This window comes from Ornithorhynchus anatinus, chromosome 16, assembly GCF_004115215.2.
Source record: "Ornithorhynchus anatinus isolate Pmale09 chromosome 16, mOrnAna1.pri.v4, whole genome shotgun sequence".
In the NCBI taxonomy this organism is placed as follows: domain Eukaryota; kingdom Metazoa; phylum Chordata; class Mammalia; order Monotremata; family Ornithorhynchidae; genus Ornithorhynchus; species Ornithorhynchus anatinus.
Genome location: NC_041743.1, coordinates 28,609,793 through 28,637,574, shown reverse-complemented (window position 1 = coordinate 28,637,574; position 27,782 = coordinate 28,609,793). Strand labels below are relative to the sequence as shown.

The following is a 27,782-nucleotide window of genomic DNA, read 5'->3' as shown; positions in this document are numbered from 1 at the left end:
CTGGCATACTACTTGCCTGCACCAAGTATTCATCACTAAGCCAAACACTCACTCAGACATACTCTTACAACTCTTTTCATTTATTATACTATTTTTAAAGGCCTGGCATAACAGCAGAATTTGTTTTAAAAAAAATATACAAGTGACATGTTGCATAGGTGAGTACAGTCCCGCAGACTCAATGGGTCCACTCTGCCATCTGGCTGATGATGTGGGGCTTTCTGGCAAATAGGAATACTGGAATTCCTTATACTACATCTCTCTAGGCTGGAAACCAAAATTCAGATGAGGGACAGATCCTTAAAAAAAAAAAGTTTTAAAGAGAGGTAGAATGACAAGCAATTAACTCTGAGAGGACCCTGAGCATGGTGAAGCCCAGCCGGAATGATGCAAGAGACTAAAGGCGCATCCTTTTTGTTCTCCGAAGATGAAACACTAGGTTGGTAATGGGTACTAAGGACACCAAGAATTCTGTAGTCACCAAAGAAAAGTACAATATGGGAAAGATTTATCATAAATTATTGATTTGTCATATAAAAGTGTCCAGACAAATGCTATAGAAAAGAAAGGCACTGAAGGGGTGATGTGGGGGAAGAGACCCTCAGGGACTGCTCAACTACCTCTATGATTTTTAAGAACATCATCTTCATTCTATCAATGTTTAGCCTCTAACTTCCAGTCAATAAAATGTTTCTCCATGGCATTCCTGGTTTTCCAGCAACCAATATTTACTGTAGGTATAATTTTCTGTGGTTTTAGCCACTGGACAAAGTGTTTCATTTCTAGGTAACTGCTGTGTTCACTATAAGGAATTCCTGCAACACAAAAAGATAAGTTTGGTCAGTTAAATTGCAGAGTTTTCCAAAAAAGTGTAAAACATCAAAAAATTATATCAATTGGTACATCAAAGGAATTTATTGAGTGCTTACTAAATGCCAGGAAGAGCAAACTACAACAGAGTTGGTAGACATGGTCCCTGCCCACAAAAGAGGAGCAGCGTGGCCTAGTGGAAAGAGTACAGGCTGGGGAGTCAAAGGACCTGGGTTCAAATCCTGGCTCCGCCACATGCCTGCTAGGTAACGTTAGACAATTCACTTAGCTTCTCTGAGCCTCAGTTACCTCATCTGTAAATTGAGGATTCAACACCTGTTCTCTTTCCAATTTAAAATATTGCAGGAAGGAGTTTTCCAACTCTTCCCAAAACCAAAGCTCAATTTGCAGAGGCTGTAATACATCAATTCAATTTGATGTTGTATCCATTGACATACCATATATTGTGATGTTTCCTCTCGTTTCAGGCTTAATATCGGATATAGAACTAGATTTCTCTGAATATGTCCACCCGGTAGGTTTGAATGCTAAAACTTGATTATATTTCCCACCAAATTTGCTCAAGTGGCTTTGTAATCCCTGTTGAAGAAAGACATATTCCAGTGGTCAAAGAAGAAATATTTGGAACTAAAAACATAGGTCAAAAATTATACCATATTTCCACAGCACATATATAGACAGAAAAGTTTGAAATGTTTCACTGGTAAAGCTTGGACTCCCAGCAATTTAGTAAATGTACTTCAAAAATGGAACCTTAAAACCTTAAAATCTCTTCTTAATTGACTATAAATATCAAACTGGAAAAAGTATGAAAAGGTAGGAAGAATGATACACACACACACACACACACACACACACACACACACACACACACACACACACACAGAGAACCACCCAGGTTATGGACAAGTGTGGATTTGAAAGTGATCCGTGCGCGCGCACACACACACACACACAGAGAAGAACCCAGCTTATGGATAAGTGTGGATTTGAAAGTGATCCACGACACTGACAGCATACCACTTGAGGTAAGAGATACTTATTACTAATAGATATATCTCTGTTAACACTGGTGTTGGAAGAGAGATGCAAGTTTGAGAGCCATCAAAATTTTTGGCAGATTAAAAAAAAATCATTAGTACTTATCTGCATCAGTGTTTCAATTCCTGCTGGCAAAGACTTAGATTAGAATTCATTATAATTTTTATGCAGCATAAACTAATAAAGAACAGATATAAAATGCTATTATAAAATCTTGGAAAATTAAATATCCCTGTCAAAGATAATTACCTTTCAGAAATAAGGAAGTCTTTTTGAACCTTTTATACAGTTCATAAATAATGGAAATATAAACAGTGTGTCACAATATATTACATTATTAATAGACTAGATATAGTCAGTAGATCATTTATACCACTTCAAAAAGCTTTATAATCAGCAAATCTTTTTAAACTATTATCTTGTTTCATGATGACTATATTTAAATTACACTTTCTGTGCATCTATTTGAACCAGTTATTGCTATTTAATTGAATTTAATTTTCACTTCGTTGTTACCTGTCAAAATATCACCAAATAAATGCAACGAGACAATTGACTAGATCTACGATAACTCCCGGGTCATCCTATCCAACGAGACCCAAAAAGTTGCAGTAGTGACGACTTTGAAGATTTACCTTAAAAGTAATCTGCATCATAGGGAGAAGATGAACTTTTGTGCTGCTCCAGTCTGTAGTGATGAGGGAATTAACTTCTTCCAGTTCTAAGCACCGCAAGGTCTTGTATTTTTCTTGTGACATACTTACTTTAGAACCCAAAACTTCAGCAATTGCTATGGGTAAAAAGAAATGAGAAAAAAAGTGGTGTCTAACTTGCTAGGTGTAAAGGATATCTTATACCATTTCAGAGAGATCACCTCACACATACAGTATCTTCAGCATGAGGTTTTGCTGGGGGAAGCATGTGGTGAAAGATTAAAATCCTCCAGATAGAAAAACAAATGTGAAAACAAGAGCACTCAAGTGAGGAGGTTGAAGAACAGTTTAAAAGGGTGAAATAAAGAGAATAATAACTGTGGCATTTGTTAAGCACTTACTGTGTGCCAGGCACTGTACTAAGCACTGGGGTGGATACAAGCAAATAGGGTTGGAGACAGTCCCTAACCCATACGGGGCTCAAAGTTTCAAACCCCATTTTACAGATGAGGCAACTGATGGAGTGAAGTGAAGCGACTTGCCCAAGGTCACACAGCAGACAAATGGCTGAGGCGGGATTAAAAGTGATAGCAAGCAAGCTAGCTAAAGCCAGAACAGGAGGAAGAGAAATAGAGAGAGAGAGAATGAATTACAGGGAGAGAAAAAGGGGTGGGACAGATAAGCGTGTAAGAGCATTAGATTAAGAGAAAGTCAGGAACAACTTTAAGAGACAAAGGTTGAAATATGAAATGAATGAAGGAGCAAGCAAGGAGTGGGGAGAGGAGGGTTAAATCAAATCTCTGGGATAAAACTGGAAATTTCAAGATCACAGGTCCAACATCATTACTAATATTCAGTTTGATCTGGGATGTGCAAGTCATTTTACCACCTCATACCTCAATTTTCTCGTTTAAAGAAAATATTAGTACACATAAGGAGAGAGTAGCAACACTTTGTAAGAGACTGGGAAAATGATTAATGCCAGCTTCACAAACTGTTATGGAAGCAAGTTGCAACTATCACTTTAATTAATAGGGCTACTTGATATGCATTAAACTACAGTCTATTATCAAAATGTAGAAACATCTTTGATTGATGGACTTTAAAGATGATTAATGTGATATGGCTGTCTACTCTAGAAAAGCTGTCATGAAACCAGTGATAGTCAAAATAAGCAAGCCTCCTAGAAAATACATGTGTGTGTACACATATATCAAAATGTTTCACTTATGCCAAAATTTTTAAAGTTTCAAAAGAGGGGAGAGGAAAATTTATAAACATCTTAATATTTGTAAAATTTGCAATTCCAATCTCCATTTGGAGCAGGAAATATGAAACTATTAAAGGAACAAACACTAATAACAGAAGTAGAGATTTATGAAAGTCAGGTACCATACAAAATGAATCAGACCTTCACTCATGAACATAAGATATAAATATGCCATCCCATACCTATGAAGACTTTTTCTTTTCCAATAGAATAAGTGCCACAGATAACAAGAGTATGTGGATTTAAATTTATAGATTCAAATGCAGTGTTGGCAGCAAATTGGATAACCTCCTGCTGAGATGGAAAACTGTATTCAGGGCTGCAGTATCTGTGATATAGAAATAAGATACGTGTTAACAGACAATAAGGAAGTCGGACATAAGTGGGATTCTATTTTCACAATGAGATTTGTCAGTTAAACATGAAATGACACAGGGGCACACCTTATATTGTATACTAATGTTATTGCAATTCATTTTGCCTGTGAATCCATTTGTTAAAAGTTATGAAGCAATTTAAAATACAATTCTAAGCTTTCCCATACTTTCAGTATATATTTCTTGTCAGTTTGCATTCTACTGGCAGAAAAGTGACTATTCAAATACTTTAAGAAACATTTCTAGCTACCATGAACTAATTCAAAATTGCTCCTGTTCATATCCATGTAAAATGGTGTTTTATTATAGTATTAATCACGAACAATCAAAATGCTATTTGTGACAGTGAACCAATGAAAATGAAACAGTAAGGACTACATAGCCTGGCTCGAACACTGCAGACTCTTCTCTGATTACTGAGTGTAAAGTAAACATAATGACTTACTATAGTGTAGTTGATGGAGATTTAAAATCATCTCTAAGGAAAAATTTAAAAAAAATTATGGTTTGATGGATCTTATTTCCACCTAGTGTTTCTCCACTTACTCTCTGTACCTCAAGCTCATCTATCTCACCACCAATCCCTTGCCAACATTCTGCCTCAGGTGTAGAACTCCCTCCACCTCCAAAGCCAACTGTCCGCCATAATCTCCAACTTGAAAACCCTGTCAGAATCACTCTCTTCCAAAACGCTTCTCAGGCTAAGTCTTTTATTTCCCTTATTCACCCTCCCCTCTGTGTTGACTACAAACTTGGCTATGTACCCCTTAAGCACTTGAATACTCTCCCCAACCCCACAATACTTGTGTAAATATTCTGAAATTCTATTTCCTCTAACCCTAATCTATTTTAACATCTGTCTCCCCCTATATCTTTAAGCTTCTTTTGGGCAGGGACCATGCCTACCAACTCTGTTATACTGTACTTTCCCAAGCATTAAGTGGAGTGCTCTGGACACGGTAAGTACTCAATAAAAACCATTGATTGATGGATTGAAAAGACTGCAGTTTCACCAGTATAATTTTTCACTTTCCCTTCCATTTGCCACCTATAATCTGGTGGCCTGCCTTTCTTCTTTTCACAATGAATAGATACCATATTGTACCACAACATCCATCAATTATAGAGCAACCTTGCTTCATTCTCTGTTTCACTTTTGAGTTGTAGCAATCTTTCATTTCTCTTCCTTGGATCTTTTCCATTTCATTTGGAATAAAGGCCAGTCTTCAGGCTTACAATACAATTGTTTCCTGAAAACCACAACTTAAAGAGAAACAACATTACAAATGGGAAATTGGTTCTGAACCAAGGCCGAATAGTCTAACTATGCTATAATTGTAAAGAATACAATATTCATTCTAAGTGAGAAATACTACTATATATTGCCTTTCAACTCCTCTTTGTTTATAATTGAAGGAAACTTGATGGATTGAGTGTCTCATTAGAAATAATGAATTTCTATTATTTCTTTCTTTCTGACAATTCTACCAACTTTCTTATACTGTAGTCTTCCAAGCACTTAGGCCAGGGCTCTACACACAGTTAAGTGTTCAATAAATATCACTGACGGTAATATTGCTGAACACTGTACTAAGTGCGGAAAGTACAACAGCAATTCGTAAAGGCACTGAAATCAATGAGCAAGTAGGCAGGTGGGGGTACAGCCTTTACAGAGGTTTTCAGAGCAGAACCCATTTACAGTCCAAGTCACAATTTACGGCCCAGGTCGTCCCAGCATCGTGTCAGCAATGTGTCATGGTGCCATGACCTGCTGCTTTGGTAGTCACTGCCAGTCTTTGCTGAATTTGTCGTTCAGTTACAGTTTAGAATTCCTGCTGGACCCATACACCTCCTAAGAATATCTTCGGTGGCTCTTCAGTCAGAAACACTCATCACTGGTGCAGAGCCCCAGAAGGAAGAACCAGCACTACAGCCCAGGTCGGTACTCTTTCCCCTGGACCACCAATAGGGCCTGTGGTCAACTAGAGTCAAAATGCATATTATATTTGAATTTCCTATCTGATAAATCTTTAATGTGCACTCTGTTCTTTTATCGATCCGTTTTTCGTGTTTTCATTCAATGAATGGCATGTCTTTTGTCCTATTGTTTTAAAACTGAATTATATTTTCTCCATTTCCTACAGTTTTTAGTCTGCTCCTCTTCACTTCCTGATTCTTGTTCCAGAGGGACTGAACAGATTCTCTTCCTAATCTCTCTTCTCCATATTTTCAAAATTACACTGATACCAAACCAATTTGGGGATTTAGCTAGAAAGTGTTTTCCTGGAAAGCTTATCAGAAAATGTTCCCTCACATCTTAACAAAAACAAAGTTTTCTTTTAGTAATGACATTTTTCTTTCACTCATCAACTCAGAAAATATACAACTTATTTTCAAATTATCTAAAAACTCGTGATCACAATTCAAAAATAAATGACCACCTTTTATCCAATATATTCTCTTTATGAAATGATATTTCCTGCCTAATGTCAGTGATTGATCCACATATACTGTTCTAATGGATAATTCAGCTTGCCAAAATAATTCTCAATTACCAGTTTGGGCTGCCTAAATTAGTCCAAATCAACTGGATAATTTCTTGGGTCAATTTCGCTTGGGTTACAAAGGTACTGTGATACCCTACATAGAATAGAAACTATTCAGATAATTTTTGAAGCCCTGACATAGTAGAAGATTAATTAAGCCTGTCTGTGATGTTTGCATTGTGCTCTCCCAAAAGCTAAGCACAGCGTTCTGCTCAAATTAAGTGCTCAATAAATAAGATTAATTGATTAAATATTAATCTCTCATGGATCATTAAAAGATTGAAACATTTTGTATTTTCAAAAATGAAATGATTACTGGAATTTAATCTCTTTTAGGCAAAGACCCCCAAAAGTGAGAAGTCAAGAGGGAAAGCCCGTTGATGGATTTCACCAGTAGCATTGGGAAAGGTAAGAACACATAAATGCTTCTTACGTTGTATCCAGGTACAGCATGTGAATTTTCTGACCAATCAGTTTAGGATAGCGCTTCATGGAAGGGTCTGCTCTGAAATCTCCAGTATGTAGTATAACATTCCCGTTAGGAAGATAAAAAAGCAACATGACAGCACCTGGGCAACTGAATACATACGCATAGATTACAACGTGACCACATACCTATTGAATCTCATAAGCAGAATGTGCTTTAGGGTTTTCAAATATTCAATTTAAAAATAGAATAAGACATTATGATGACAAAGTACTGTACTTTAAATAGGGTACAATTAATACTTCAATTCTTAGCAGTCTATGATAAAAGTTTCAGAGGGACAATCAGAAAACAGGAGGAGGACTAAAGTGGTGGAGGTCCCCCTTCTTCGTCTCTTTATCTCTTGCTGAGATACTGGTCAGGTGGAAGAGTGAAAGATCCAAACATCTGAACAGATAGCAAGAAAATAACATCACAAAGGTGAATGCTAATTTTTCATCACTGTCTCATTTTTAAAAGATTACCAGTTTGAGGTCAACATATGGAATCACTATAAAATTTTCATTGAGAAATAACTGTAAGTATAAACTCTGCCTGGAGACGAGCAGTAGACATCTTCCAGTCCTACTCTTGCATGATTCTATAGCCATTTGGTCCAACTCTTTGCTTTCAAGAAGAAACTTTCCATTAGTAATAAAAATTATAATAAACAATAATAAAGCAAGTAGCTGCAGGAAATAGAACTTCAGATCAACAAAAAGAATCAGATTTTTAAGACTTCTAGAATATATTTTTAAAACAACTCTGACACTTACTGATTGGCATCAAGCAACACAACTTTGATCCCATTCACTATGCACACTGTATCCATTGGCAATATATGGATGTACTGTTCTTGCACTTTAAGTTTGCTCTTTACCAAATTTCCAGTTATCTGGAAAGAGAAAATTATTACTCAAAGAACAGCAAGTCAAATGAGATGTCAATAAATAGGTGCTCTATTGAGTTCTCATTTTAACTTTGATAGTAATATATATTTAGAGGTAGCATGAAAAGACATCTATTTTTGAATAGTTTAGATGTCCTAAAAGCCTGGGTAATCGTAAATGGTAATCCCAAATTGTGATTTTTCTCTAATTTCCTAAACAGAATTCTGAAGTGATACAATAACTGAAATCTATCCTACAATAGCTGAAATCTACCCAGCCAGAGAGTCCAGCTTCTCTCCAGGGACAAGCCGCTATTTTAATCCCTACCATGTTAAATGAGGCACTGTGAAAAGTCATCAATATGTTGTTGATCTTGGGACACACGCATCTTTATACACTATATACTAAAAAACATACCTTATTGCAATAGATTGGATATGTGAATTTTTTTGACAGGCCACCATAATGATCAGAATGAAAATGTGTGAGGAAATACGCTGTGCAATCATCTATTGCTCCATACTGAAAGGCATCCACTGTAAAGCCAGTTCCTATAAAGAAAACCCATGCAGGATAGATTATAAGGGAAATAACGAGTTCAAAAAAAGCAATTCAACTTAATTGCTTTCAAAACCCTCTGCTTTTTTTTCCTCCTTAATTTCTAACCAATTTCACTGTTTACATCACAGCTTCTAAAAATTCAATTAAATTCTATGAAAGGAGGTTTTAGGACAATAAGCCTAGTAAGCATCAACCGAGAATTCCCATGCAGAGCTTTTTCTGTGAATTAAAGCCAAATCTTGAGACATATTTACACATAATATTTAAGCCAGGTATAATACTTACTGAACACTTGCAAGCCTCTATTTCTGAAATAAACAGCTAAAGAAGAATGTTATCTTTCAATTCAAAGTGCTATTTTCTTCCCCAAACATGTGGTATTCATGAACAAAATGGGGTTTAACTAAGGCTACTTGGAAATAAACACACTTTGGGCAGATGCTATGCAAGAATCCCCTCATAATTTTACCAATGTTTCTCAATATCAACAATGAATAGTCCAACTATGGGTTCACCCTGAACTAGGAATCAATCATATCATAGTTCCAAACCAAGTTTCTATGACATACATAAATAGGGTTTCATGAAGAAATGCGTTTCAAAGTTAGATTTTGGCCCCAGACTATCAATAAAGCATATTTTAACTTAGCTGAAACCAATTTATTTTTGATGACTTTATACTCTGACACAGGAAATTACTCAGTTTTCTTCAAAGCTACAAAATTAGACTGAACATTTTTCCACTAAATCACTAGTACTTTTTATTTTTTACACATATCCTATTTAGAAGAAACCCAGAGTTTCCATCTAAATTAAATTATATTTTGCAACATAACAAATGTGTTGGAGACAATTTAGTTCCATGAAAAACTGGGTCAATTTTAGTTTCTAATGCGCAATCTCAAGCACCTAATTTAAATTAGGCTTAAAATATTTTGAAGCCCATTATTCCTTTTTCTGACCCAAAATCCATACTTTCCATAGAATTGTCAATAATAATAATAATATTAGCATTTGTTAAGTGCTTACTATGTGTCAAGTGCTGGGGTAGATACAACGTAATCAGGTTGGACACAGTCCCTGTCCCACATAGAGTTCACGGTCTTAATCCCCATTTTACAGATGACAGAACTGGGGCACCGAGAAGTTAAGTGATTTGCCTAAGGTCACCCAGCAGACAAGTGGTAGAGCCAAGATGAGCAGCCAGGTCTTTCTGACTCCTAGGCTTGTACTCTATCCACTAAGCCAATGTTGCTTCTGGGGTAGTCAGACATTTACCAAATCCCTCCTAGCTCTATTTCCTTTGCTCCCCCATAGATTGACACAGTACAAGGTAAGAAACACAGAATAAGAGATTGTTCCCTCCTTGATCTCTCAGAAGCCTTGACATCATGGGCCACCCCATTCTCCAGGAAACACTATCAAACCTTGGTTTCTCTGATACTGTCCCCTCCGGGTTCTGCTCCTGTCTGCTCCTCCTCTGCCTCCCAGCCCCTAAATGTGGTGTACTCCAAAACTCTGAGTCCCTTTCCATTCTCCATCTACTTCCATGACTTTCAACTACTATCTTTACACAAATGACTTCCAGATCTACATCTCCAGCCCCAACCTCTCTACTTCTCTACAATCTTGCATTTCTTCCTGCCTTCAGGGCACCTCAACTCGGGCACCCTAGTGACACCTCAAACTCAGCAGGTCTAAAACTGAACCCCTTAGCTTACCTCTCAAATCCTTTCCTCCCTGCAATTTTCCCATCACTGCTGACACCACCACTATCCTTTCTGGCTCAAAAGCTCAAAACTTTGATATTATCCTTGACCTCCTCTTTCTCCTCAAATCTGCATATTTAGTCAGTCACCAAAACCCATCAGTTCTTCCTTCACCACATCTCCAGAATCCACACATTCTTCTCCATCCAAGCTGCCACCACACATGTCTAAGAACTTGTCAAATCCATCAGCCTCTTCGCTGACCTCCCTGCCTCCATCCTCTTCCTTTTCTAATCCATACTTCACTCTGCTGTCCAGATCATTTTTTTACTGCAGTAAGATCGAAAATAAGATGGAGAGATGAGAGATTAGCCAGGGAAGGCTTCCTGGAGAGGATGGGATTTTCGTCATCCTGCACCCATCTCTACACTTCACAAAAGCCTTCGCTTGTTGTCCATCCATCTCCACATCAAGCATAAACTTCTCACCATCAGCTTTAAAGCTCTCAATCCTCTCTCAATCTCCTCCCCCACCTATCCTCACTCCTCTGCCACCCCAACCCAAGCCACATATTTCACTCCTCTATTCCAACCTACTCACTATGCCTGTCACCCTCTTACACCCTTCCTCCTACCTAGAACTCCCTGCCCGTTACACCGACAGACCACTACTTTCCCTATCATTCAAGCTGTACTAAAATCCCATCCTCTCCAGGAAGTCTTCCCTGATTAATCTCTCATCTCTCCATCTTATTTTCTATTTCCATGAACATGCACTTGAGTCCACTCCCCACTAAGCACATAGGTACTCAGTCATCTACCCACAACTCTGAAGTATATATATGTGTGTGTGTGTATAAACACACACACACTTCTCATACCATCAGTGTATCAGTATAATTTAGTCTGTATATTTAGTCTATTTACTCTCCTGTATTCTAAGGGCTTTAGTCCAGTGCTCTACACACAGTGTCCAATAAATATCACTGTCTGATAGGTTGATTAAAACCCACTTTAAAAAAAGCCATAAAATAGATTAAAAACCTAAAAGGTATGTTCACATTCAGTGAATTTGATGGAATTTGAATGCTCTTTTTCATCCACTATCATTTTGACTTACCTGGTATTTTCTTGTAAAAGGGACATATCTTTTTTGGGGGGCCTTCCTCTGTATAGGTTGACTCTTTGAATCTCTTTCTCCACCTTCGTGACCCAGCTCTGGCTGGTTCTGTAGACACTTTAGTTAAATTGCCACTGAAAGATTTTAAATCTTTCACAGACATAATGGCTTTTGTCTTTTGAACTTCTTCCTCCAAAGCATCTGATTCTCTAAGTCTCTTCCTCTGCCTTTGTGATCTCTCTTCAGTTTTGACAGTCAAAGGTTCTGTGTCACTCAGAGAATCTGCTTTCCTCTTCCTCTTCCTGGAATGCTGTTCTTTAGGACTTATGATTGGACTTACGTTCTTCATACCTTTTGAAGTACCTTTTCGTACTTTCTCTTCTTTTACTTTGGGTGGTAACCCAAAAAATACACCTATGTCCATTTGCTTCAGCGTTTTGGAGGGAGGGGATTTCACATCACACTTTTGTGAACTAGAAAAGCATTCTATAGCTGACTGAGATGGCTGGCTAATGTCCATTGTTCCCTTAATCTCATTTACACTATTGCTTTTGTCACTTAGGTGACTACTTGACAGCTCCAAAACTTCCCTTTCAGTTGACTTAAGAGGGAGAGAGCTTTCTTTCCTGTACTTCAAGGATTTTGACCTGGCTCTGCGAGCTATGTTTGGAGAAGGACAATTGCCCACAGCTGAATCTTTAGTGGGCTCATCACCCATTTTTGACTGAGAGACAAACAATTTAGGCCCATCATGGTCTTCTTCAGGTGCTTTAGTATAATTACTAGAAAGATTCAGCTCCCTAGGTGATGCACCTGAAGGGAATTTTAAAAAATTAGTAGCACATGATAAATCACTAAACTTGGTACTCTCACTACTTTGGGAAGTAGATAGAGACAAAGCACTTTGAGTATAGGGTTCTATAAATCCTACACTGTGCTCATTCTCATCATTATAATTTGTGTTGCTGTATTCTGAGTTGCCAGTTAAGGACAGTTTGCTTTGTGAATTTTCCAGATCTCCATCTGTATCATAAGTGTCTTCATCACTTTTAAGTGGGGAATATGAGATTTCATAGTCACTAACGTCAGTTTCTGGCAGCCGCAGATTGAACGGTTTGGGGTTGTTCTGATTGTCTGAGTTTCCACTAGCCCGAGGTAAACCAGAACACTCAAAACTGTCATTACCAATTGGTTCAGGGAATTGCAGAGTCTTTTGAGATGCTGGAGTGTTTGTGGAAAAGGAAGTCTTTTTATTGCTTTCGGGTGGAAAGTGTGCTTTTCTTGGACCCGATGTTATCAATGAAGGATCGTTTGGAACTTTTCTTTCCTCCTCAATTTGTTTCTGTCTTGATGACCCTTCTTTCTCAAGGTTACAGAGGTGATTTGATAGCTCCGGGCTGTTTGCCGGAGAGCCCGAATGACCATCCTCTGCTCTCCTCTGAGCAAGCAGGAAGTGTGAATATCGCTTGTAGTGAGACGGAATTGTAGAAGTACACAGCAGACCATCAGGACACTCTAAAAAAGACAAAAATCAATATTTGAAAAACTAAATGTATCCAAATAGACAATGTCATGGTTAGCATAGCACCATAAAATAAGGGCCTGAAAAATGTAATCTCTTTTTCACAATTTAAAACATTAGTGTAAATCTCACTGAACTTAAAATTTCACCCTTTAACCACTAAATGTGTGGCCTTTATGGAGCAAGGCCCTCAATAAAATGATCCACAATTAGTGACCAAAATTTTATGCTGGAAAAATCATGATACAAATAACACAACAGTTTTCCACTTTGGCAAGCAACTCGACCCCTGTGAAAATTTGTCATAGCTATGTCACCTCTGTACCTAGGGTTCCTTTAATAGGGCCAAGAAAGTAACACTCACTTCATCAATTTCACCATCCAACCCACTTCATTCATTCAGTCCCATTTATGGAGTGATTTCTGTGTGCAAAGCACTGTCTAAGGCACCCATGGCTCCAGCTGCCTAAAAAGTAAAGGCAACTGGTATCTTTCAGTGCAGTTTGAAATTCAGGTCAGATTTGCCAATTTTCATTCAGCTGGATAAAAGGAAACCTAAGACATAAGTATAACTACAGGAGATATCGCTACTAAACTGTAAAAGGGGATCAACCCCCACCCACATTTCCCAGACCCAATGAACAGTGAACAATTAAAGACCCAACCTACTCAAACCTAAACTCTTTTTCTCCACTGACCTGGCCACAGGGATAAGTTTCCCCACTTTACAAAACATGGAAGTGGTTAAAAAAAGACTATAAGCAGTCCCATGAGGGTATTTTTTTCCTTGAGGATTCAATTTTTATCAAAAAAAATTACAGGATGATACTTTGCAAATTAGTGGTTAAAGTTCTCTAAAAAATTAATTTGCTTCTAGTTAAAAATGCTTAATACTTCTGGCAATGGTGGCCACTTAAAAAGATCTATCTCATCAACATTTAAACTTAGTATTATTGTTAGTACATTGTAAATTTAATACAGCACAGTGTACTTTTTGCATGAGGACATTAAGCTGTAGATTTATTATCATCAACTCTAGCTCCTCCTGGACTATAGCACTGGTTTAGAGGCCTAGAATATTGGCATCTTCCTTTTGATTTCAGAGCTGAATCAGAAACATAAAGTTACTACTTAAGAGATTATTAAAAGCAAGCATATATTTTACATACTTCCTCTGGATAGCTGTAAGTTTAGACCTAGTTCCCCACACCCTAATTCATATAAACCCACAGCAATCTCCAGCGCTTATTTATACCCCATCCTGAACACTTTGTTTCTTTGCTTAACTCAACAATCACAAAGCAGATCTAAAATAACTTTGCTCCTTCTTGTAATCTTACCTTTCTCATAAGATACTGGAACATCCAAGCATTCAGAAATATGCCACCGAGGCGTCTGAATTAGCAATAAAGAAAAGGGCATCTGACAGTTCGGGCAGTAGCCATCGTAAATGGGCCGTTTCTTTGGCGTGATTTGTTTTTTGTTATGACTTCTGCTTTGCTTTTCTGGCGTGCTTGCCTTATCCTGGGACAGCTGAATATCGTCCTGGTAATTTAAATCTCCATCCGAGACTACGCTTGTCTGAGACCCACATTCTCCCTGTTCCTGCTCCTTGCCCTTAGAGCCTTCATTATTTTCAATGGTCCCTTTTTTATTTTTCTTTCGATTTTGTCTTGTTTTGTATTTCCCACCTGTTGCCTTTGGAACAGATTTAGAAGTATCATCTGAATAATTTTCAGAATAACTTTTTAGTTTCCTTTTTGATTTATATTCCCAAATTGCCTCTTCCAACATGGAATCTTCTGACATGGCAAATAGCAAGTCTAGAGAAAGTCCACCAATCATAAGCAAACTAGAATTCTTTGATGTCAACCATTCTTACACCAATCAATGGTATTTACTGAGCACTTACTGAGTGCAGTGCACTGTGGTGAAAGCTTACTTATAATTTACTTGAGAAATATTCAAATAGTAAAAATATTTTAACTCCACTGATAGAAATGAAGGCAACAGCAAGATTTTGAGTGGACATAATTGCGTTTATTTCATCCTACAGCTTAAGTGCATTAGCTGAGGGAGGTTTTTAGCTGCATTAGCTATTTCCTTTAATGCTACACTAAATTTCTGTTTTTGATTGGACTAAATTAATTTACTAAAGCTGAGGGTATTAATTAGAGGCTTCAAAGCTGTAATTGGAAGTGCAGGAAAAGAAATTTACTCTGTGAGCTATTTTAAGTACTGCCTTAAGGTTGACAGAACCAAAATAAATGGATACACAAAAGTCCTCGAAGTTCACTGACTACACATGTTTCAGAGATCAAATTGACCCTAACTTGTTGACTGGTAATACTATTCTTTTCATAACCAAGGTGAGGCATGTTAGCAGGAATCATCTGGCACTTCCCATATTTGAGTATGCAGGCATTTATCCACTGCTATTTCCCAGGTGGGTAATCCAACATGTTCCATGAACATCAGTGTCCCTGAAACAAATGAATAAGAATCAAAATTTATGAAAGCAATCACTTGAAAGGGGACATCAACCCTCTCAAGCCACAGATCACAAGCCCCCTCCAGGTAGCGGATTAAGAAGTGCTCATGTTTATCAGAATTTAAGAGAATAATAATGTAGTATTTGTTTACTACATGCCAAGCGCTGTTCTAAGCAATGGGCTAGATACAAGGTTATCAGGTTGTCCCACAGGGGGCTCACTGTCTTAATCCCCACTTGACAGATGAGGTAACTGAGGCACAGAGAAGTGAAGCAACTGGCCCAAAGCCACACAACTGACAAGTGGCGGAGCTGGAATTCTAACCCACGTCCTCTGACTCCCAAGCCCGTGCTCCATCCACTACGCATGGTGCTTGAGGGTTTTATGGGGGTATTGGGGATCCATGGTTCAAAAATCGAGACAAAGGCAGAGAAGGGAGAGAGACTGACAAAGACATTATCAGGATCATGATGTTAACAAGGTACTAGCAGAAAGATCAGGTAGAGAAGAGGGAGCTAGGGGGAACCATCCCTTTTACTTTTCCTGCATGCTCCCAAGTGCCTACAGTGCTCTGCACACAGAAGTGGTTCAATGAGTACTAAAAGAAGACTAATGCTGCTCTTCCCATACCACCTAGGCAAGTTCCATTTCTGCGGCTGTTGTGTTGCTACAGGCAGCTATGGAGGATTCTGACTAAATATCAGGCATCCCTTTGCCAACCCTTTACCCCTTCCACACACACAGTGCCAGGCGGCAGTGAAAACCGAACTGGTGGCCTCCCTAATTCCATCCTGACGATCTTGGGAGCTGGGCTTGCCACAGTGAAAGCCTCCGAGTAACAGAAGAGGGCAATGGCCAAAGAGGACACTTCGGCAGGGATGGAATGATCGTAAAGGTGGTAGATGATCAACCTCAGCTGCCTTTCTATAAGCTTACCTGTAGCTGCTGTGGGTCACCCCACACTGAATTCCTCGCGGCCAGCATATTGGCTTCCAATCAGAATTCAAGAGAGCCCCACCAATCTTGGTGCAGCAAGCTGATTTTCTTCAGTTCCACAGCCAACGGCGGTGCCCGGACATTTTTCGCCTTCAATATCTTTGCAGTATGGACACCTAGAGAGACTGCACTGTGGCCAAGGGTTATGTTACATAGGTTCTGTCCTTTACCCCCCCACCCCACACTATTCATTCAATCGTGTGGCTTAGTGGAAAGAGCACAGCCCTGGGACTGAGGTCATGGGTTTTAATCCCAGCTCTGCCACTTGTCAGCTCTGTGACCTTGGGCAAGTCGCTTAACTTCTCCGTGCCTCAGTTACCTCACATGGAAAATGGGGATGAAGACTGTGAGCTCCACTTGGGACAGCCTGATCACTTCTATCTACCCCAGCGCTTAGAACCGTGCTTGACACATAGTAAGCGCTTAACAAATACCAACATTATTAGGAGAAGCACCGTGGCTCAGTGGAAAGAGCACAGGCTTGGGAGTCAGAGGTCGTGCGTTCTAATCCCAACTCTGCTGCTTGTCAGCTGTGTGACCTTGAGCGAGTTGCTTAACTTCTCTGTGCCTCAGTTCCCTCATCTGTAAAATGGAGATGAAGACTGTGAGCCCCAAGTGGGACAACCTCATCACCCCTCCCAGCACTTAGAACAGTGCTTTTCACATAGTCAGCGCTTAATAAATACCATCATTATTATTATTTATTGAGCACAGACTATACCAACATTATTAGAGAAGCAGCATGGCTCAGTGGAAAGATCCCGGGCTTGGGAGTCAGAGGTCATGGGTCTGAATCCCAGTTCTGCCACTTGTCAGCTGTGGGACTGTGGGCAAGTCACCTCACTTCTCTGGGCCTCAGTTCCCTCATCTGTAAAATGGGATTGAGACTGTGAGCCCCTGTGGGACAGGGACTGTGTCCAACCCGACCTGCTTGTATCCACCCCAGCGCTTAGTACAATGCCTGGCACATAGTTAAGCACTTAACAAATGCCATAATTATTCATAATTATTACTATTGAATGAATGAATGAATCTTCAGCCCAGTACTATGCAGGTGGGTAAGGGGACCACATGTCTAAATCCATTCCAATCCATTTGAGAAGCAGCATGGCTTAGTGGAAAGAGCCTGGGCTGGGGAGTCAGAGGTCACGGGTTCTAATCCCAGCTCTGCCACTTGTCTGCTGTGACCTTGGGCAAGTCACTTAACTTCTCTGTGCCTCAGTTACCTCATCTGTAAAATGGGGATTAAAACTGTGAACCCCATGTGGGACCACCTGATCACCTTTTATCTCCCCGTGCTTAGAACAGTGCTTTGCACATCGTAAGCCCTTAACAAATACCACCATTTATTTCTCTGTGGCTCAGTTACCTCATCTGCAAAAATGGGGATTAAAACAGGTGAGCCCCACCTGGGATAATCTGATGAATCCTGTATCTTGATTCTATTTATTGCTATTGTTCTTGTCTGTCCGTCTCCCCCGATTAGACTGTAAGCCCGTCAAGGGGCAGGGACTGTCTCTATCTGCTACCGATTTGTACATTCCAAGTGCTTAGTACAGTGCTCTGCACATAGTAAGCGCTCAATAAATACTATTGAATGGATGACTAAATCCATTCCAATCCATTCGAGAAGCAGTGTGGCTTAGTGGAAAGAGCCCGGGCAGGGGAGTCAGAGGTCATGGGTTCTAATCCCAGCTCCACCACTTGTCTGCTGTGTGACCTTGGGCAAGTCTCTTAACTTCTCTGTGCCTCAGTCACCTCATCTGCAAAAATGGGGATTAAAAAATGTGAGCCCCACGTGGGACAGTCTGATGATTCCTGTAATCACTGTAGAACAGTGCTCTAAGCAGCGTGGCTCAGTGGAAAGAGCCTGGGCTTCAGAGTCAGAGGTGATGGGTTCGACTCCCGGCTCTGCCACTTGTCAGCTATGTGACTGTGGGCAAGTCACTTCACTTCTCTGTGCCTCAGTTACCTCATCTGTAAAATGGGGATTAACGGTGAGCCTCACGTGGGACCTGTTTACCTGGATCTACCCCAGCGCTTAGAACAGTGCTCGGCACATAGTAAGCGCTTAACAAATACCAACATTACTATTATTGCTCTGCACCTAGTAAACGCTTAAATACCATAATCATGCTCAGTGCTCTCTGTGCCACCCCAGGAGGGGCTGAGGAAGCGCTGTATGGGACGGCCCGAGATCAAGTCTTTGGGAGAGGCCTTTGGGCCCCCCGATCCTGGCACAGGCCCAGCAAAGTGCAGCTGGGCCCTCCAGCTGGCACCTCCCCCTCCCTCCAGCGGCCCTTTGCCCCCCGCTCTCCTGGCAGCTCTTGCCACAGCTGTGCTGTCGACATCCCCCAAGGCAGGGGGAGATTGCGACCCTTTCATCTGCTCCCCACCGGCCCCCAGAACGAACCCCGGCCTCAGTTTCCCTCTCCTCCGCCCTCACCTTTCTCCTCCAGGCGGGAAAATGCAACCGAGACAAGCCCCCCGCCCCCTCCCGTCGACTCGACTGCTATCCCTCTTTAAAACCATTTAAAGAGTAACGATTTCCCATTCATCAGATTTTCCCCAAAGCGTAAAAACCCGCCACGACACGCCGGTTTGCCCGCAGCATCCGAATCCTCCCCTGGGACGAAATATAGCGAATCCGGCGATCGGAACGCTCAGCTCCTCCTCGGGGGGGTGTTTAGGGAGAGCGAAGAGAGACAGGGCGGTGGGGGGGAAATGAAAATAAAGTGGAAATGAAAAGGTTGCGACGCCGGGAGTGATTTGTTTATTATTATTATTATTATTTAATGGGGGGTGTTGTTGAATGTGCTATGTTGAAACGCAAGGCTGCTGCACAGAGGCCGCCGAGAGGGCGGGAGGAAGGAGTCAAGATGGCGGCGGCCGGTCCTGAGGCCTGCGGCCTGGCCGGACTCTCGGCCGCCCAGACGGCGCTGGAAAACGCCCTGCTCGATGCCCTCACCCTCCGGGAGAAAGACGACTTGGTCTCCCAGTATCTCCGGCAGGTGGACGGCCGGGAGCGGGACTTAAAAGTCCCCGAGTTTGCGGAAGGTGAGAGGTTTGGCGCGGGTCGGCGGAGGATGCCACCCTTTGACCCCCAAAATAAGAGGACTTCGACTTGACCGCGCCATCTCACGCTTTCCGCGGCGTTCCCGAGGAGTGATGAGGAGGATTCATTCGGTGGTATTTAGTGAGCGCTTACTATGTGCAGAGCACTGGACTGAGCGCTTGGAAGGGACAAATTGGCAACAGAGAGGGACAGTCCCTGCCCATTGACGGGATGATGGTACTTCTTAGGCCCTTACTCCATGCCTGGCCCGCTAGTAATAATGATGGCATCTGTTAGGCACTTACTCTGTGCAAAGCACTCTTCTAAGCCCTGGGGATGGTACAGGGTGATAGTAATAATAATAATGGTGGCATCTGTTAAGCGCTTACTATGTGCAGAGCACTGGACTGAGCGCTTGGAAGGGACAAATTGGCAACAGAGAGGGACAGTCCCTGCCCATTGACGGGATGATGGTACTTCTTAGGCCCTTACTACGTGCCTGGCCCGCTAGTAATGATAATGATTGCATCTGTTAAGCGCTTACTATGTGCAAAGCACTCTTCTAAGCGCTGGGGAGGATACAAGCTAATGTAATAATAATGGTGGTATTTGTTAAGCGCTTACTGTGTGCAGAGCACTGGACTGAGCGCTTGGAAGGGACAAATCGGCAACAGGGAGAGACAGTCCCTGCCGATTGACAGGTTGATGGTACTTCTTAGGCCCTTACTCCGTGCCTGGCCCGCTAGTAATAATGATGGCATCTGTTAAGCGCTTACTATGTGCAAAGCACTCTTCTAAGCGCTGGGGAGGATACAAGGTGATAGTAAGTGCTTAACAAATACCACCATTATTATTATTACTATGTGCAAAGCACTGTTCTAAGCGCTGGGGTGATCAGGGTGATCAAGTTGTCCCATGTGGGGCTCACAGTTTTCATTCAGTAGTATTTATTGAGTGCTTACTATGTGCAGAGCACTGTACTACGCACTTGGAATGTACAATTTGGCAACAGGTAGAGACAATCCCTGCCCATTGATGGGCATATAGTCTAATCGACTTACAGTTTTAATCCCCATTTTGTATATGAGGTAGCTGAGGCCCAGAGAAGTGAAGTGACTTGCCCAAAGTCACACCACTTGCAAGGGGCGGAGCAGGGATTAGAATCATGACCTCTGACTCCCAAGCCCAGGTTCTTTCCACTGAGCCACGGTTGTCCCACGTGGGCTCTCAGTCTTAACCCCCACTTTACAGATGGGGTAACTGAGGCCCAGAGAAAGAAGTGAAGTGACTTGCCCAAAGTCACACAGCTGACAAGCGGCGGAGCCCGGGATTTGAATCCATGACCTCTGACACCCAAGCCAGTGCTCATTCCACTGAGCCATGCTACCAGTGGCTGGGTTGGTGATGAGCAAATTGAGTTGGACACAGCCCCTGTCCTACGTGGGGCCCACAGTCTCCATCCCAATTTTCCAGTTGAGGGGATGGAGACCCAGAAGAAGTGAAATTACTTATCCAAGGTCACGCAGCAGACACATGGTGGAGCCGGGATTAGAACCCATGACCCTCTGGTGGTCATAGTATCAGTTGAGAAGCAGTGTGGTTTAGTGGCAAGAACACGGGCTTGGGAGTCAGAGAACAGGGGTTCAAATCCTGCCTCTGCCACTTGTCAGCTGTGTGATTTTGGGCAAGTCACTTCACTCTTCTATGCCTCAGTTACCTCATCTGTAAAATGTGGATTAAGACTGTGAGCCCCACGTGGGATAGTCTGTTTGCCTTGTATCTACCTCAGAGCTTAGAACAGTGTTTGGCCCATAGTTAGCACTTAACAAATACCATCATTATTGTTAATATTAAATGCTTACTGTGTGTCAAGCACTGGTCTGAGCGCTGGGGTCGGTTCAGATCAATCAGGTCGGACACAGTCCCCATCCCACATCGGGTTCACAGTCTAAGCAGAAGGGAGAACAGGTAATGAATCCCCATTATATACTTGAGAAAACTGAGGCACAAAGAAGCAAAGTCCCTCGCCCAGCCCACAGCAAGCAGTTTGCAGAGCCGGGATTAAGACCCAGGTCCCCCGTTTCCCAGGCCCGTTTTCTTTCCACCAGAACATACTGCTTCTTAGCTGCAACTGAGCAGGCTTCAAATAATTTAAGAGGCGAGGTGTGGATTTCAGACCGCAACCCGGCCCCTCCTGGTTACACCATGCGTAGCTGGGTTCAGCAAGAAAGTGTCCCAGCTGCCTTTTGACTGTATTTGTTGAGCAGCTGAAAGAATGACTAGAGAGCCCTGCCCTACGGGTATCAACTGTGTTAGGCCCTCTTACTGGTTTGCATTTTTTTTCCCATCTCACAATCGCCAGAAGTTGTGGTAGTGGTGATGACAGTGATAGCCAATAAGCACTTCGAATGCCTGCACTCTACTTACAGCTCCTCCGATGCCAAACCACTCACTGTACTTCAGTCTCATCTCTCGCACACCTTCCCCTCGCCCACATCCTCCCTCCGGCCTGGAACTCCCTTTTACTCTGACAGACCGCAACGCTCCCCACCTGCAAAGTCTTACTAAAATCCCATCTCCTCCAAAGAATTGAGGTGACCTGCCCAAGATCACACAACAGTCAAGTGGCAGAACCAGTATTGGAACCCCTGACCTTCTGACAACCAGGCTTGTGCTCTATCCACTAGGCCATGCTGCTTTCCATCCTGCTACTACTGATTGATTGATTGATTGATTGCCAGAGAGAGGAACAAGGATGTAGGTTCATTGGGTGGCCTTGGACCACTGGAGTCTCACAATCCAAGGGAAAGGGCCAGCACACTAAAAGAATGGCAGGATAAAACAAAACAATTGAACAATAACTGCAGAACTTTACTGCTGGGAAATGAACCGTTCCCAGGCAGGCCTTTCTTGGTTCAAACTACTCCAGCCTTCCCAATCATCATTATCAAATTCTATAGCGGTTATTCACCACCTATTGTGTGCGGAGCACTGTCATGGTTTGGGGGTGTCAAACAGAAGCAAGAAGCATTATGACTGCCCTCAATTAATCATTCAGTGGTATTTGTTGAGCACTTACTGTGTGCAAAAACTGAACAAAGTGCGTAAGTGCAGCCGAGTGAGAGACACAAGACATACACTGTCATAATTGCTAACATTAAATAGGTTAAAGAAGCAAAAGAATAAATGTGAATAAGTTAAAAGTAAAGATTCAGTAATAAACAGATGTACCCGGAAGTGCTAAGATGTCAGATGAGGGAGGTGGGGAATAACCAGGAAGGTTCTAAATGTTACCGTCGCAGGTGGCTGCTCTCCCTCCACTTAGCCATAGCATGACTCTTTTTTACTTGTTGGGCTGCCCACCTGCAGCTTCCACTGACCTTCCCCATGAACTAGTATTTTTTTTCAGTAATATCTGTATGCTGGCATGGGAAAGAAAAGCATATTAAGCAAGACAATGTGGCGATGGGTTGTGGGGGAGGGTGGAAGGATCACTGCTAAGAAATGGTCAAGATTTAGTCGGTTATGTACTGACATCATAATTGTTCAAAGAATGAATTATTCAATGTATTTCTCCTTATCCTCTGACTTCCTTTTGGTCCTCTTACTCTCATCATCCATCCTAAGGAGAGGAAATTTTAAGGATCCGCAAGTCAGACTAATAATTTATCTCTTTGTAATAGAGTATATTCCTTTGAAGGTCAATTTGGAGGAAAGGTAGATTTGAACTAAAATATGTGGAGTTTATTTATCCAGGCTAGTTATCATTTATCATCGCCTTTAGTATGAATAATTGAGAGTTGGCTATTACTGTGGAGCAGAGATTGGGAACCTTAATAGCGGATTTAATAGCAATAAATTCACTCTGTCAGTACTTATGATGGGGATAATGATGATGACTGTGGCATTTCTGATTGTAAGTGAAAGACAAACCTCGATTCTGGTGCAAAGACATCAAGACCAATCACCTTCAAGAAGAAATTTGATTGTAGGGCAAGTGCTTTGCAGGGCACCGCTGGCACTGACCCAGCCCAGGCAAGCCTTGCTCCTTCTGTGGCCCGGTGCAAGGAGCAGCGAGGCAGGCAGGGGAGAGCACGTTGCGAAGTGCACCGAAGAATTTTATGTACAAAACCCATTGATGGCCAGAGCGATCCCAGCTCAAAGCCAGTGCTGTGATGAAATACCGAAGGAAGACCCGCGGCCAGTTTCCGGAGTAGCCCCCTCAGAACTGGAGTCTTTCCCACTTAAGAAAACTTCCCATTTTCAGGATTTCTGCTGAGTCTGTCCACCCCCAAGACATCCTCAGTGGCTACTTATTGCTCTGTTTGGGAAGCAGCAAGGCCTAGTGGATAGAGAATGGACCTGGGAGTTAGAAGAACCTGTGTTCTAATCCCAGGTCCTCCACCTGTCTGCGGTGTGACCTTGGGCAGGTCATTTCACTTCTCCGTGGAGCCAGGACTACAACTCAGGTCACCCACTTTCTAGAGCCCTACTCCCACCGGACCAGCCGCGGAGCTAATAGATAAATGCATACATATTTACAAGAGACATTTGCAATAGATATCTTATACATAGGTATGTGTTTGACAGAGATTTAAAAATATCTGTCCTCCATTATTGTTTAAAGGACAGATTAGGTTACAAATCATTTTACCCCACAGCCCACACCATGATAATGTATCATCAGTCCAAAGTGGATATTATAAGCCGTTGAAATTAGCGAAACATATGACATATCATTAAGAGGTCGACCCATAGTTCATTTAGCCTGGTATACCTCTGATACAACATGGCACATGTCCTAAAAATTAAGGATTCATAACTATTCAATCTGTCCCTGTACTGCCAAATTTTGTGTACCTTTCGTTTGTACATTTATTGTCCCTCTTGAATCTTCTGATATTTTTAGTTTGCACAATTGTTTTCACTGCAGAATTCAATCTGTCCTTCTACTATCAAATTTTGTGTACCTTTTGTTTGTACATTTATCCAATCCCTCTTGAATATTCTGGTGTTTTCAATTTGCAGTTTTCTGTGGTATGAACTCTTTAGGTTTTGGGTTTTTTGATAGGTTCCTCTTCATCCTGCTGCCACATTTACCTCCCTAATCCCCTTCCTATTCCTTCTTGTCTTTGCCTTTCAGATATAAGATGGTGACAGTAGTTTTGGGTTTGTTTGTGTTTTTTTTTAACCCAGTTCCATTGCTCCACCAGACTTGCCATTGGGCACCTTGCTAGCCTATGTCCAGGACTGGCCCCCCATTCCCAACCCAAACAAACTGGGAAGCTGGAGTCATCTGTTTCCCCTTCTCCCCTCTTCCCACTTAAACTGTTTTTTTTTAGAAGAATTTTTGCTGAGTTAATTCATCTTCTGTTTGCCCCCGCTTCCAGTAATTGCAATTTCTTGTGTATGTATTGCAGGATTAGAATGGCTGAACACAGAAAGTCCAATTTATATGTACAAAGACCTCTCTGGGAAAGTGGTGGTACTGGATTTCTTCACTTACTGCTGCATCAACTGCATTCACCTGCTGCCTGATCTCCATGCACTAGAACAAAAGTTTTCTGATGAAGGTAATCACTCTTAAATGGCTGTAGCAGAATTTCCTGGTATCACAGAAGAAGAGTTGAGTCACTTGTTAATGAGTGAATAAACATTTGACTAGTCATTATCTTTGCCTAACTGATGAATTTTTGGTGGTATTTCCTTCTAAAATTTATTTCCAGGCTCAGTTCAGTAAAGTTTTTGAAAAGAATGTTTCATCCAGCTTAATTGTATGCTTAGCTCTCTGTGGTACAAATACCATTAGCAACAGTATTAATTAAGTACTTATGCACTGGAGGGGATTACAAAGGATATCATATCAATCAGAGGTATTTATTGAGTGCTTACTGTGTACAGACCACTGTACAAAATGCCTTTTTTTATGGTATTTAAACGCTTGCTATGTGCCAGGCACTGTTCTAAGTGCTAGGGTAGATACGAGGTAATCAGGTTGGACACAGTCCATGCCCCACATAGGGCTTACAGTCTTAATGGTCATTTTACAGATGAGGTAACAAGCACAGAGAGGTTAAGTGACTTACCTGAGCCCAGTCTAGGACCCAGGTCCTTCTGACTCCTAGGCCTATCCACTACTCATGCTGCTCCTTCAGTTTAGAGAGTACAATACAACGGAGTTGGTAGATATGTTCTCTGCCAGCAAGTTTTCCATCCAGAGGGGGAGATAGACATTAATATAAATTAATTACAGTTGTGTACATACAGTTGTGTGCTCTGAAGCTGAGTGGGTGAATATCAAGTGCTTGAAGGGTACAGATTCAAGTGCAAAGTGACACAAAAGGGAGTGGGAGTTGAGGAAGACCTCTTGGAGGAGATGTGATTTTTTCTATAAGGCTTTAAAGGTAGGAAGAGTGGTGGTCAATGTCTATTATATATGGAAGTTGAACAGGGAGTTCCAAGCCAGAGAATGGATGTGGGCAAGGTTTGGCAGTAAAATAGATCAAGGTACAGTGAGTAAGTTGGCTTTAGAGGAGCAAAGTGTGTGGGTTGGGTTGGAGTCAGGATAACAGTGAGGTTAGGTAGGAGGGACTCAGCTGATCGGGTGCCTTAAAGCTGGTGGTAAAGAGTTTCTATTTGCTCCAGAAGAACTTGTAGTCTATTTGGAGGAGGCAAGAAACCAAAAACATAGTCATAGACATAGAAAAATGCAAGTGCATGAATAACAGAAATATGTTCGTAAATTTATAAGTTCTGAACAGCAATTTAGGCGTAGCTTAATGTAAGAATTGGGATTTAGCTCAGGTCAGTCGGAGAATGGGAAAAGAGATCCATCAGGTGTTGGGAAGCTGACTGATGGAGAGTCTTGAACCTCATTAACAAGAGCCTAAATCAAATGTGTTCATTCCTAAGTCATTTGGGAACCACTGAAGACTTGAAGAGGGGTGAGTTGTGTATTGTACAAAGAAGACAGTCTAGAGGCAAGAAAAAGATGGTTTGCAGAAGTTCAGGTGAAGTGTGAGTCTAGAGCTGGAGAGAAGGGGGAAAGAAATGATTGAAATAGTACAGGAAAGGGCAGCAGGGCTTGTTAGAGAATGGATGTGAGGAGTAAATGAGTCCAAGGAGTCAAAAGTTGCTTCAACGGTTCAAGTGTAAGACTAGATGGAGACTGGCTATCCCTGTGGACACTCAGGAGAGAAAAGACTTTAAAGTAGGTATATACAGGGGTTTTTTTAAGTGGGCCACCCAGCCAGAAATCCATACATAAGTGGGTCACATTCATTTATTAATGGTGACAATGGTAAAAGCCTGAGAGCCATTCAAAATTTTTGAAATTTTTTTAGCAATAATTTTAAATTTTTGAAAAAAAAATTTAGCCCAACGTAGGTCATAGTACATTAAAGTCATGAATGCACTTGAACAACTCAGAACTAGGTAATCAGCTACATTCAGCTTCACTTGCAATTACTAATTGATTTAAACCTGGTTGCCTGCCTCCTGGGGGTGATCAGTTGCAGGCTAGACAGTTGATTGAGCCATCCTGGCCTAATAGTTCATGTGTGCCAGGTAATTTCATTAAAAAAAAATGGGCCAAAAATCTCAGACATATTGCCCTCTGCAGTCAAGTAGGCTATGTGTTGGACACCTCTGGTTTAAAAGGGAGATGAGTTCAGTATGGTCATATTAAACTGGAGAAGGTAGGAGTACATAGGTTTTAGCTTTTGGAATATTTATTGAGCCCTGTTTTATTTCCTATCTGCTGTGAATTCATTTCATTTTTTGCAGCAATTTCTGACTGTGGTAGTTGTAGGAATGGTGTTTATTAAACACTTATTACATGTGAAGCACCCTGGAAGGTAAGCAGATTAGGCCCATTATGCCAGATGGGGACTCAGTCTTAAAGTGGGTAAACAGCTTGAACAATTACAATCAAAAACAAAACAAATATAAAATCAACAATCCAAGTGTCTAAAACAGTTCTGGAGAGGAGTGTCTTTGCACTCCTATAGGCTGCAGGTGGTCTGATTACAAACTGCTGCCACTCAGGAAGCATACAAAATAGGAAAGAGCTCAGAATGCAAAAAACTTAAAATATTCAATAGTATTTATTGAGCGCTTACTATGTGCAGAGCACTGTTCTAAGTGCTTGGAATGTACAATTCAGCAACAGAAAGAGACAATTCCTGCCATTGACGGGCTTACAGTCTAATGGGGGGAGACAGATGGACAAAAACAGGACAACTTAATCGCAATA

The 27,782-nt window shown here is 41.4% G+C and overlaps 2 protein-coding genes across 12 annotated transcripts in view; one reads left to right on the top strand and one right to left on the bottom strand.

Moving 5' to 3' along the window:
- Positions 1 to 27,782, top strand: part of NHLRC2 (NHL repeat containing 2) — an 84,656-nt gene that overhangs the window by 14,622 nt on the left and 42,252 nt on the right. For 6 of the 8 annotated variants that reach the window (XM_029080685.2, XM_029080687.2, XM_029080682.2 and 3 more), the window contains 3 exons: positions 5,989 to 6,110; positions 7,055 to 7,126; positions 24,949 to 25,101. In XM_029080685.2, coding sequence (XP_028936518.1) covers positions 7,099 to 7,126; positions 24,949 to 25,101 — 181 coding nt within the window. In that variant the 5' untranslated portion in view covers positions 5,989 to 6,110; positions 7,055 to 7,098. Of the gene's footprint in view, positions 1 to 5,107; positions 5,132 to 5,988; positions 6,111 to 7,054; positions 7,127 to 19,299; positions 19,531 to 24,948; positions 25,102 to 27,782 lie in introns of those variants that run through there. The other 2 variants (XM_029080688.2, XM_007667693.3) reach the window with 2 other exon arrangements.
- Positions 60 to 19,116, bottom strand: DCLRE1A (DNA cross-link repair 1A). 4 transcript variants are annotated; one of them, XM_007667691.2, is made up of 11 exons: positions 18,920 to 19,116; positions 16,414 to 16,603; positions 14,326 to 15,468; positions 11,464 to 12,978; positions 8,492 to 8,625; positions 7,961 to 8,079; positions 7,152 to 7,295; positions 3,978 to 4,123; positions 2,508 to 2,662; positions 1,269 to 1,410; positions 60 to 815 (listed from the first exon to the last, which is right to left on the bottom strand). In XM_007667691.2, the coding sequence occupies exons 3-11, from the start codon at positions 14,828 to 14,830 to the stop codon at positions 655 to 657; spliced, it is 3,021 nt and encodes a 1,006-aa protein (XP_007665881.2). In that variant the 5' UTR covers positions 14,831 to 15,468; positions 16,414 to 16,603; positions 18,920 to 19,116; the 3' UTR covers positions 60 to 654. The 4 variants fall into 4 exon arrangements, with proteins under 4 accessions (XP_007665881.2, XP_028936512.1, XP_007665882.2 ...); XM_029080679.1 differs by having other exon boundaries at positions 16,414 to 16,598; XM_007667692.2 differs by having other exon boundaries at positions 16,414 to 16,589.